The following is a 12735-nucleotide window of genomic DNA, read 5'->3' on the forward strand; positions in this document are numbered from 1 at the left end:
TTAAAAGTTTCTGGTCAGAAGTTTGGCTTCTATCTCCTCTAAAATGGATTTTGTAGAAAGGTGTATTGGATTGAACTTTTGAGTCCTATGAAATTGAATTATATGAATTAAACTTTAGTTGTAAATAGTTGGTTTTTAAAAGATTTAAAACAGATACTTGGTCATACTTGTTTTCTGAAATCAAAACTTGCTTTCTTCTCTAATTTGAGTGGAATTGGATTCTCCATAGAAGTCAGATTTCTCTGTTGCTATTACATTAATGATGTCTACTTCTTTGTTAATAGAAAATCACACAATCACTTAAATATTTTCAGTTTAATCTTTGCTACTTTTTACTTTGAATTAAAAAGCATGATGTATTTGATACTATTTTTAAAGTTACTGATGTATGTATATTTAGTGGTCCTGTTTTTGTGGCCAAAGCCTGTTACCTTATTTCCATTAAAGCAATTTTGCTTTAATATGTTATATTTTAGTAAGGTAGCTCTTTATAAAGTCCTCCACCAGAATCATTGGACCAAATTATCAGTTGATGTTTATTCAGCATTCTTGAATTAAGCTGTTTTGGAGATAATGATTCATAAAACTTGTATCTTTCAGAAGAATCAAATTTGCTAGTAGTTAGAAACTTACGGAATTTAGCATTTATGATTTTATATGCAAACTGAGATTGCAGTTCTTTCTTGCTAAATTGATACCTATAACTGTCACGAGCTTATTACATTATAATCCAGCACAAAGCACTTAAATGAAGTAAATAGCATGTTGTCTTTATCTTCAAAGGCATTATATTGTACTTCTAGCAAGTGCACCAACAGAAAAACAACGCCTGGAATGGTGAGTATAAGATTAGACTTTACCAAACAAACAAAACTTCTTCGAAATGAGTCAGATAGCTTCAGAATACAGTAGGAGGTGAAAGTGCTTAAAACATCCAAATTGGTTTTCATAAATGGAGCTTTACTACTTGTAGTGGAGGTACAGGAATTTAGAGTTTCATATATAACTTTTTTGTTTGCCTTTTAGAGATACATGTATCATTTAACTATATTTAAAGTCCTTTGTTTTAGTTTACTTTTTTCCTCGAAATATTTGTGGGGATATCTTTTGTAACCTTCCTGGTTTGAATGGGGCTTGATATCCCCCCCCCCCATTTTTGCTTTATCATTTTTTGGGGTAGAAGATAAGGCTTCAGTTTTATCTGTGGGAGCTTAGATAGTTGAACTGCCCTCATTGTGTGTTGATGATCTTCATACTACAGCTTTGCACAGACATAGTTGACTTTGTGCATTTTATTTTTTTAATTAACCAGAATTTTCATTAATACTAAGTGATATTTGTTCAGGGTGGGCTTGGTGGAATCAAAAATCCGAATCCTGGTTGGAAGTTTGGAGAAGAATGAATTTATTACACTGGCTCATGTGAATCCCCAGTCCTTTCCAGCACCCAAAGAAAATCCTGACAAGTAAGCAGTTCTTTAATCTGGTCTTTCCATCCCCCTTTCAACTTTTGCTGATAGAAGTTTTATAGGCAATTTTTAATAACTGGAGTAACTCTTCTGTCTGTTCCATATGGGTTAGACCAATTTACAGTTAAGGTTTAGGTTTTCCTGATCAGGAACACTGAAGAGAAAGACTGTTTTTTGAGAAAAATTGCCCCTGAAGTAAATTGTTTTCTCTGCTATTAGTCTGTAATGATGAATGAAGTGCCTGTCAACTAATCTGAGTTCATGTCCTATAGTTCGGCACTTCAGCATTGCTTAACATTCCTTCCCATTTTTGCAGAGTGGTTTTCAGAATAGCTGTCATGTCAAATATGACTCTCTGCTTTTTATCTCAACTTTTTAAAACAGAACATCCTTTGATTTGACCTTGAAAAAAAATTGATTTGTCGTAGATTCTGGAACATTGAGGAGATAAGTTAAAAGCTGCCTCTTTTATACTTTTAAAAGGGGGCTTTTTATAGGTCAATTTCTGGTTTATATGTTGTATTATTACCTAGGTGGAATTCTCCTTTGCCTGTAACTACTTGTTGTATTTGGAGGGTAATGCTTATATATTTGTATTCTGTTTTTCTGCGTACCTCAGGTTGTCAGTCCACATTTGATATGGTAACATTTTCATGAAATCCTGATAAACTGTAGTAATACTCTTCTTGCTTTACAGGGAAGAATTTCGCACGATGTGGGTGATTGGGTTAGTGTTTAAAAAAACAGAAAACTCTGAAAATCTCAGTGTTGATCTCACCTATGATATTCAGTCTTTCACAGATACAGGTATACCTCTACTTGGATAATCAAAACATGTACTTGCATTCTGAATTTGTTTTCATGTATACCGTAGTGATATTTGCACTATTAGAATTACTTAGGAATATTTTACGATGATCATCAGAATAACCTTAATGTTTTTGGATTAGCGATTAGTTTCAGTAATAATCTACTATATGTCATTTTTTCTGTGTTGTTAGACCTAAGTGGTTGAACCACTTTAATTTGGCCATGATTACTTATGAAATTAGAAACCACCTGAATGTTTGATTGTTTTAAACAACCGAGTCTGTATCTGACTGCCTTAATAATCTTGAACCTTGGAAATTTATGAAGCTAAAACTCTGGGGACATGAGGAAATTTATCCTGTATGTCAGTTATAGATGAAAGTGTTATCATGGGTAGGGAATAGGATGATTAGAACTGCATTTCATATTGACCTGTATTCTTAGGTACAAGGTAGTACAGTTTAACTAAAGACCAAGTGGCGGATGTCGTTGACAGAAGCGAGGGCTTATAAATAGATGGACAGATTTTCAAGGGAATGGTCAGTGTGCTCAGGGGCAATGATGACCTTGTATCTTTTTTAGGAACTAATTCTTTTTCTCTCTCCTTTTCCTCCCATTTAAAATATTTAGTGTGTGTCATTCCCACCTATCCCCAGTAAGGAGTCTTTTATTAATGGCCTTCAGATGTAGCATTAAAAGTTTTTCATCTCCTTGGAGAAGGAGAGGCAAAAACTGTGACAGAATTTTTTAAAAGTATCATACACTAAATGTATAGGAGAAATAAAACGTATTTCATTAAAAAAGAAGTTTGTTTTGTAAATGCTCAGGTTTGATGACCAGAAGACATACTTAAGTAGATAATTGCATCTATGTGTAGAATTGCTAGCAGTGTGATATCTGGATTCCTGCTGATAGAGGTGTTCCCTACTGTGATTCCAAGACCATCAGCAGCATTGCCGTTGGTGACATGATAAAGATTAAAGTTTCAAATAAAATGAAAGATAATCTCTTGATATACATAGTGGTGACATGTCTAGAAACTTCAGATTAGAAAACTTTGTTTTTATGTAAAATTTCATTGAGTTCTTGGTTCAAATAGCTGGTAAGTGGGTTTTTCGTCTTTAGGAATGTAAGAGGGACGTAGTCCAGCGCATTGCAAAGAACTGTCCACATTGAAGGAAATTCAGTGTCCCTTTCAAGTAGTAGCCTTTAATTATTATGACAACAAAAACACTCATACATATTTTTTAGGATGTGATTTGGAGTATGATAACTCCATTTGCTGAACACCATAGAAGTATTTTTTTCAGTGTAAAAATTCTGATGTCAGCCTAATCTATTTGCAAACTAACAAATCACATAAACTTGGACTAGGAAATTTTTTGTACCTTGTGCCTGGTTGAACTTCTAATCCAAGATTGTACTAATGAGCCATCAGGTTTTTTTTAAAGGGGGAATTCCTTTTGTGGCTTAGGAGGCTTAAGAACCCATCATAGATAAGGATGGTTTTGATTCCTGGCCTCACTCAGTGGGTCAAGGATCCAGTGTTGCCTCAAGCTGTGGTATAGGTTGCAGATGTGACTCGGATCCCATCTGGCTCTGACTGTGGTGTAGGCTGGCAGCTGCAGCTCTGTTTCGACTCCTAAACTGGGAGCTTCCATATGCCGCAGATGCAGCTGTAAAAAGAGAGAGAGATTTTAACAGTGTTTTGGGCAGGAAACAGTTATCCTCTATGTTGAAACATTTTAATGGAATGCTTTGTGAGAATTTCTAATAAAACAAATTCAACATGTAGCAAACTCAGATTCTTACCCCCAGTCTCTTCCAGATTCTCTGCAAATCTTTCTGATCTCAGGCTTTGGCAGCTGTGTCCATCCATATAGTTGCTCAAGCTAAAAATCTTTCAGTCTTCCTTGGATCCTGTTTTTCCCATACTTAAAATCAGTGTATAGTTAAAAAACTTTTTGCCTCTACTTTCAGAGTATGCTGAGATTTTCTGCTAATAACTGCTATTTCTACCATTATTACCCTAGTCCAGGCCACTTGTCACTGGTCTTTTTCTTTTTTTCCTTTTCTTCTTTGGCTGCCCTGCGGCATATGGAGCTCCTGAGCCAGGGATACAATCCAAGCCACAGTTGTGACCGAAGCCGTAACTGAGGCAACACCAGATCCTTAACCCACTGTGTTGGGCTGGGCATCAAACCCGCTTCCCAGCGCTCCCATGATGCCTCCAGTCCCGGTGCGTCACAGTGGGAGCATCATCACTGGTTTTAGATTGCTGCCATTGCTTTAATTTTCTTGTTCTGCCCTTGCCAACTGACAGCTATTCTTAGCATCTAGAATGAAATTAAACCAAATCATGTCTCGCCTGCTTAAAAACTGTGATGGTTACCAATCTCTGAATCAAAGTCCAAATCCTCACTGTGGTTTTCAAGCCTTAATGTGATGTAGTCTTCCCATTGTGTCTCTGACCTCATTTCCTGATATAAATTCAGAATCTTTTGTGTTTTGACTCCAGAAAGGTTACTAAGTAAGACATCGTCCCAGTGGGGCTTGAGGTAACATTTGCTGGTCAAAGACAGTAACATTTCTGTATGATTGTTACATGAAGTAAAGGTAATGAGATTAAATAGTCACAAATAGTTCAGATCACGGTTTTGGTGGCAATCCTAGGAAAAGCTTCTATTTTGGGGGCTTTTAGAATTGCAGGTAAGGGATTATGGATCATCTGCTTTCCTTCCTACGCATGGCCTGTTTGTTAGTCCTCAAGCATCCCAGACATGGTGAGGACCTTTTGTCCCTGATGTTCGCTCTTCCTAGAATGCTGTTCCACCAGGCACTCTCACTTTCCTTTCTCATTTTCATTTGAGTCTCCACTCAGATATAATCTGGGTATCCAAGGTGAGCTTCCTGTCTTCTTCCTACGCCGTTTTTTCTCCATAGCACTTATCACTGATCTGATATGAAATATATTTTACTGGCGTCCCCATCGTCATGGTGCGGTGGAAACAAATCCGGCTAGGAACTGTGAGGTTGCGGGTTCGATCCCTGGCTTCACTCAGTGGGTTAAGGATCTGGTGTTGCCGTGAGCTGTGGTGCAGGCCGGCAACTGTAGCTCTGATTCTACCCCTAGCCTGGGAACCTCCATATGCCCCAGATGTGGCCCTAAAAAGATAAAAGAAAAAAAAAGGAAAGAAATATATTTTACCTTTTTTTTCTATTATGTTTTCCCCACTAGAATGTGGAATCTGAAGTTCTTTCGGTCTCTTACTTGGGCTCTGTTCCCCATGTCTAGAAGGTGATGCAGTATAGATGCCCAGTAAATACTTGTTGTATGGCTGAGTGAATTTCTCCAGTTTGGAACTAAGTTATTTGGATTTATTTTTAGCTTTTTGTTTTAGTTCTTGTGACCTCTGTTACTTGAGTTATTCTTAGAAAATAGGTATTAGTTTGTCTTAAAATTTTATCTTGCAGATTCTTGAAAAAGTATTTTGGGATGATTATAAGTTTGACTTTTGCTATACAGCTGTTACACTTGCACTAGAATTTTAAATTATACTGATAGCATAAATGAGTATGGGTTTAAGAAGCTTTTTTTTCTCCCAATTCTACCATTTCTTAAGGAGTTACTCTTTTATTTAAGAGTTACTACACTAGGAATTCCCATTGTGGTGCATTGGAAATGAATCTGACTAGTGTCCACGACGATGCTAGTTCGATCCCTGACCTTGCTTAAGTGGTTAAGGATCCAGTGTTGCCTTGAGCTATGGTAGAGGTCACAGATGCGGCTGGGATCCTGTGTTGCTGTGGCTATGGCTGTGCCATAGGCCGGCAGCTGTAGCTCTGATTTGACCCCTAGCCGGGGAACTTCCATATGCTACGGGCGCAGCCCTTAAAAAGAAAAAAAAGAGTTATTACACTGGAAGAATTAATATATTCTTTGTTTTTATTCATTCTGTACACCTTGTAGTAAAAAGCACTTATTAGAGTTTGCTCAGATATTATGTCAGATTATTGATAGGTTTTGACCTGATAATTTTTGATAGGGCAGCATTAATGAAAAAAATGCATCCCTACTTTATAATAGCTTCTCCTTGGTAAGTTGAACTGGCTTTTTTAAAATGTTTCTATTTCTTGTAACAATTTCCTAATTGTGTAGTTTATAGGCAAGCAATAAACAGCAAGATGTTTGAGGTGGACATGAAAATTGCCGCAATGCATGTAAAAAGAAAGCAACTCCATCAACTACTACCTAATCATGTGCTTCAGAAAAAGAAAAAGGTAAATTTAGAAAATACTTACAAAAGCATTAAATCATGTTTTATCAGTACTTCAGAATTTAAGCACAATTTATAAGTCATATTTGAAGTAGATCACAGCATTTTGAAAATCTGTTACATGGAGAAATTCCAGTATGTGAAGCCTTGCTCCTGATCAGGTTTCTTCCACACACCTTTTGGAGACTTCAGATTAGTGGTGATGCTTCATATCCATATTTTATATATGTATTATTTATATTCTCTTTTTGAAATCTCTTCTTTCTATCCATTTAGTTTCCCACGTCAGTATCTCTTTTCCTTTAAAATGTAAACATAGTTAAATTAGGTAACTCGTGGGTCAAGTAAATTATGTGAAATTTTTTAATGAAAATGATTTTATTTTCATAAGAATTACGCATGTATATTATTTAAACATTGAAAGTTATTGGGGATAAAGATCACTGACAGTGGTAACCATGACTTAATGTTTTGCAGTATGTTGTTCTGATGTTAGTACTTCCTGTTGGATAGCCGTCTTTTTCTTATTTGGACTTAATATAGTGTGTATGTATTGGAACTTTAGTGCAGAAAGAACAGTTGCATTTTTACTTTAAGTGGTTTCAAAAGTAGCTTATTTCTTTAATGGAATCCTTGAAAAAGCCTTGAAAGTAAATGAGCTGGAGATAACAGTATTAATATGTTGAGTTAAAAAGCACAGATGAATGTGTATCACTTGATACTTCTTCTATATAAAGTTTACAAGTTTGAAAATGTAAAACAATGTGTTTTTTAAGACAGAATATGAAATGAAAATATATATTAGAGGATGAGAACCAGTGCATTCTGGATGATGGTTGGTTATCTGCGGCTGGGATTGTAAAGAGAGGAATGTAGTTAATACACAGCACTCAACTTTAAACTTTTTTGGTTTTTTCTTACAGTTGTCTTCCTTTTTCACATCATATATTAGTGGTTCTTTTTTTTTTTTTTTTTTTTTTTAAATAACCACACCCTCTGCAAATGGAAGTTCTTAGGCCGAGGATTGAGTCTAAGCCACAGTTGTGGCAGCACTGGATCCTTTAACCCTCTGTACCAGGTTGGGATCAAACCTAGACCTCTGCAGTGACCCAGGCTGCTGCATTTGGATTCTTAACTCACTGCACCACAGCAGGAACTCCCCATGTTTTGTTTCTTAAAACAGAGAAATATGGTACGAAAGCACCTAACTCAAGGGCAAGTATTTTGCAGTACTGGTTCAAGTTCAGTCGAGTTCCACTGCCTCCTAGCTGTGAGCCTTGGACAAGTTACATTACAAACACCATGTTTTTGATTTGCCTTATCTCAAAAACCAGGACGATATTTTTTGCCTACCTCATTATGCATTTTGTGAGGATAAAATGAATGAGTACCTATAAGAGGTAGTTTAGACTAGTGCCTGGCATACCCTAAATCCTTGTATTTGTTGTCACCATCATCGTTATCACAACACAGAGTTAGAGGTACTTGCTTTTGGGTTTTTTTTGTGTGTGTATAAAATGCAGCTTTTAAAAGCATATTTCAGAGTTCCTGTCGTGGCACAGCGGAAACGAATCCGACTAGGAACCATGAGGTTGCGGGTTCAATCCCTGGCCTCACTCAGTGGATTAAGGATCCGGTGTTGTGGTGAGCTGTGGTGTAGGTTGCAGACACGGCTCAGATCTGGTTGCTGCGGCTCTGGCGTAGGCCGGCAGCAACAGTTCCGATTTGACCCCTAGCCTGGGAACCTCCATGTGCTGCAGGTGCGGCCCTCAAAAGATAAAAGACAATAAATAAATAAATAAAAGCATATTTCATTTTTTAAAATAACATTACATTAAAGCCTTTATACAGATTAACTTGTTAGTCGCTCTTTTCTCAACCTAATGGTTTTTCGTGAGTTATCAAATAATCTAGAAACTGGAGTTCTGTAGTGCAGCAGGTTAAGGATCCAGTGTTGTCACTGCAGTAGCCTGGTTTGCTGATGTGGCATGGGTTTGATCCCTGGCCCGGAAACTTCCACATGCTGCGGGTGCAGACAAATATATATATCTATATATACACAATATATATAAACACATTTAATGTATTTTTAAAAGTGAATGCAAAAAAAAAATTAACTATAAAATTCATCACCCAGTAATTACTACTCTTAAAATTTTAGTTTATTTCCGTACCAACTATTTAGTGTGCGTATGTAACTACAGATAGATATTTTTGAAAGGTTTTTGATGATACCTGCCATTTTGTGATCTGCTTTTTGGGGGGCTTTCTATATTGTGACCTTTTATCCAAATTATATTATATTACAAATAGTAAGTGGCTGCTTAGTATTTCCTTGTATGGCTGCAGTATGATTAAATCTGACCTCTATTTGATGTCATTTATTTATTTATTTATTTATTTTGTCTTTTTGCTATTTCTTTGGGCCGCTCCCGCGGCATATGGAGGTTCCCAGGCTAGGGGTCCAATCGGAGCTGTAGCCCCTGGCCTACACCAGAGCCACAGCAACGTAGGATCCAAGCCGGGTCTGTGACCTACACCACAGCTCACAGCAACGCCGGATCGTTAACCCACTGAGCAAGGGCAGGGATCGAACCCGCAACCTCATGGTTCCTAGTCGGATTCGTTAACCACTGTGCCACAACGGGAACTCCCTGATGTCATTTAGATTATTTCCAAGTTTCCACTAGTAAAATAGCACTTTCTTGTTTTATAAGAAGATAAGTGTCTACAAATCTAGATCTATAAATTGTTTCTTTGGACTCTTTTTTTCTTTTTACTTTTTTTTTTCATTTTAAATTAATTAATTTTTGCTGCAGCATGTGGAAATACTTGGTCAGGGATTGGACCTGAGCCCTGAGCCATAGCAATGACAGCACCAGATTTTTAACCACTAGGCCACCAGGGAATTCCTGGACTCTTATTAATGGCTTCCTTTTCCTAACTGCTATTTGCAAAGCACTATACCAATATAGAAAATACATATTCTTTTTTTTTTTTTCTTTTTAGGGCCACACCCACAGCATATGGAGGTTCCCAGGCTGGGGTAGAATTGGAGCTACAGCTGCCAGCCTGCACCACAGCCAAAGCAACACCATATCTGAGCCACTTCTGTGACCTTCACCACAGCTCACGGCAATGCTGGATCCTTTACCCACAGAGCAAGGCCAGGAATTGAACCCACATCCTCATGGATACTAGGGTTCGTTACCCCTGAGCCATGACAGGAACTCCTAGAAGACATATATTCTGTATTTAACGATACAGCATCCTTTAGGCATTGTCTCTACTATATTAGAAAGAGTGCCCAAACACTTGCCCAAAGTAATGTACTATGAGACGTGAATGCAAAAGTATGTGTGTTTTTTCCTCTCTGTAGTATGTTCTGTCTTTGTCTTTTATTAGAAAGTTTTGATAAAATGTTTATGATTTCTTGGCATAGAAGTTTCTTACGCCAAATATGAGAAAGACAACAGAGACAGAGCAAAGCAGCTTAATGATTTTGTGTTCAGACCAACCAGTTAAAGTCTTCATGTTGGCAGATCTTAAGTGTTTGATCACCTGGTCAGACACCTGTAGAATTGAGTATAATTTACTGAACAAATCCTGGAGAGTGAAATTGGTAGCATTTTTGCATAGGAAAAGATGTTCGTTTTACCATATTAGAAAATTGGTTTTGCAGCTGACTTCGTAGGCAAAAGGCATTACTTTCTCCTCTCCTTTCTGCCACATCTCATCTTCCCCATTTGATCAAAATTGATTAATGCACACACATGGTGTTTCCACAGTGCTAAATTTAAAAAAATCAGGTTATTTTGTCATTTTGGGAATTGGAGAGTGTGGATGTGTACACAAACGGCGTATGGGTGTTTATTAATAATGCAAATTATTTAAAATGTTTCTATAAGTAAGTGAACACTGGAACTGTAAGTATTCTGAAAAAAAAAAGCTGAAGAAATAAATTTGGCGATATAATCCATTTGATACATTGATTACAGAAAAAGAAACTTTGTCACTTTAGAAATCAACTTTAACTCATAGCACCATTTATAGTTTTTTAGCTTTATTTTGGCTTTTCTTGCACCACGCGGTTGTGTGGGGTTTTGTTTTTGTTTTTTTGTCTTTCTAGGGCCAAACCCATGGCACATAGAAGTTCACAGGTTAGGGGTCCAGTCGGAGCTGCAGTTGCCAGCCTATGCCACAGCCACAGCGACCTGAGCCCTGTCGGTGATCTATACCGCAGCTCGCAGCAACATCGGATCCTTAACCCACTGAGTAGGGCTAGGGATTGAACCCACATCCTCATGGATACTAGTTGGGCCACAAGGGGAACTCCCTAAGGAGTTGTTTTTGAGTGCTTTGATTTAACAGGGTAATCTACGCTATTTAACATGCACCATGTTAAAATGCTAAGTTGCAGACAGAGCACTGAAAGTCTCTTGCTTTTGGGAGAGGCTCATACAAATAGCTGGGACTGGCATTGAATTGTATTTACTTGATAATTTTTTTTCAAATTTCACTTTTTTATTATTGTAAAATAATTTGAAATCTATAAATAAAAAATTACTTCTAATTCCACTAGCCAGAGATATTCATTGTTAGTATCATGTTTTATCTTTGACTTTTTTCCTAGTATGTATGTGTGTGTGTGTGTGTAGTCCTGTGATTAAAGATACATATGTTTTCATACCAAAGTACTTAATTAATTTGCAGTATGTCTTAACATTCATTGTGTATATTTAATGTATTTTTCTCCCTTTTTTCCACCACTGAAGAACTGTAGTTAAGTCGAAGGCCCTTAGAAGTCAGGAAGTATTTACGTCCCAGATCTTTGCCTTTTATAGTCACTGTGACGCTTCTGATTATCATAAATGTAGTGATTTGTGCTTTTTAGTGGAAATCATGTTTCAAAGGTCTGGCTAAAACAAAGATGTATTTTTTATTAAATATTTTATTAATTGCAGCATTCAACAGATGGTGTCAGGTTGACACCTCTGAATGACAGCAGCCTCGACTTGTCTATGGACAGTGATAACAGCATGTCTGTGCCTTCACCTACTAGTGCTATGAAGACCAGTCCATTGAACAGTTCTGGCAGCTCTCAGGGGTAAGGAAAAAGAGAAAGGAAGTGGAATGGCTATTTAAATGTATTAGATATATTCTCTTATTATTGTTTTTATTTCTTTTTTTTTAAAAAAAATAGCAATTTAACCCTTAGTTTTGAGGAAAGTTGTTTTTATTTTTGTCCTTCTTTGTCATACTTGTATTCCATTTTTGGACAGATATATCTTGATTTAGATGTGAATGAATATTTTTTTAGCTCTATAACCTGTCTAGTTTCGTATGTTGAAACACCTACTGCCTGTAGTGAACTGTATAGTGCACTAAGGAGAACCAGACAAGAGGAACAGAATCCTCTTTCTGTCCTAGAGATATTTATTATCTACGTAGTAGGAAAACAATACCTGTGTTTTGGTTTTTTGTTTTTGTTTTTGTTTTTGGTTTTTTTTGTTTTTTTGTTTTGGTCTTTTTGCCATTTCTAGGGCTGCACCTGCGGCATATGGAGGTTCCCAGTCCAGGGGTCTAATCGGAGCTGTAGCTGCCGGCCTACGCCAGAGCCACAGCAACGTGGGATCCGAGCCACATCTGTAACCTACACCACAGCTCACGGCAATGTCGGATCCTTAACCCACTGAGCGAGGCCAGGGATTGAACCCGCAACCTCATGGTTCTTAGTCGGATTCGTTAACCACTGAGCCATGACGGGAACTCCCTACCTGTGAAAATATTAAGGATCTTCTAAAGAGGGTGAAGAGTGGAATTCCCTGGTGGTTGGCAGGTTAAGGATCTGGTATTATCACTACTGTGCCTTGGGTCACATCTGTGGTGTGGATTCAGTGCCTGGCTTGGGAATTTCTGCATGCCATGGGTGTGGCCAAGAAAGAAAGGTGAAGATTTATGTGGGCTGGTTTTAGTTAGAGGAAGTTTCTTTTGAAGAACTAGGTGTTTCTTTAAAAACATTTAAAGCCGGTAAACTTTTTTTTTTAATTTTTCAATTTTATTTTTTTGGTCTTTTATGGGCTGGCTGCACCTGTGGCTTATGGACTTTCCTGGGTTAGGGGTTGAATTGGAGCTGTAGTTGCCAGCCTAAACCACAGCTGCAGCAACATGGGATCCAAG

The 12735-nt window shown here is 37.4% G+C and overlaps 1 protein-coding gene across 20 annotated transcripts in view; it reads left to right on the plus strand.

Moving 5' to 3' along the window:
• Positions 1-12735, plus strand: part of PAPOLA (poly(A) polymerase alpha) — a 64612-nt gene that overhangs the window by 36641 nt on the left and 15236 nt on the right. For all 20 annotated transcript variants that reach the window (XR_014811342.1, XR_014811343.1, XM_084970139.1 and 17 more), the window contains 5 exons: positions 784-837; positions 1346-1465; positions 2166-2275; positions 6438-6559; positions 11520-11662. Coding sequence is in view for 18 of the 20 variants with exons in the window: in XM_084970139.1 (XP_084826265.1) it covers positions 784-837; positions 1346-1465; positions 2166-2275; positions 6438-6559; positions 11520-11662 (549 nt within the window). In the remaining 2 variants the exon portion in view is untranslated. The remainder of the gene's footprint in view (positions 1-783; positions 838-1345; positions 1466-2165; positions 2276-6437; positions 6560-11519; positions 11663-12735) is intronic.

Source organism: Sus scrofa, chromosome 7 (assembly GCF_054392235.1).
Source record: "Sus scrofa isolate SSC_HxYL_T2T_F1_AM1 chromosome 7, Sscrofa_HxYL_maternal_Yorkshire_Landrace_v2.0, whole genome shotgun sequence".
NCBI lineage: Eukaryota > Metazoa > Chordata > Mammalia > Artiodactyla > Suidae > Sus > Sus scrofa.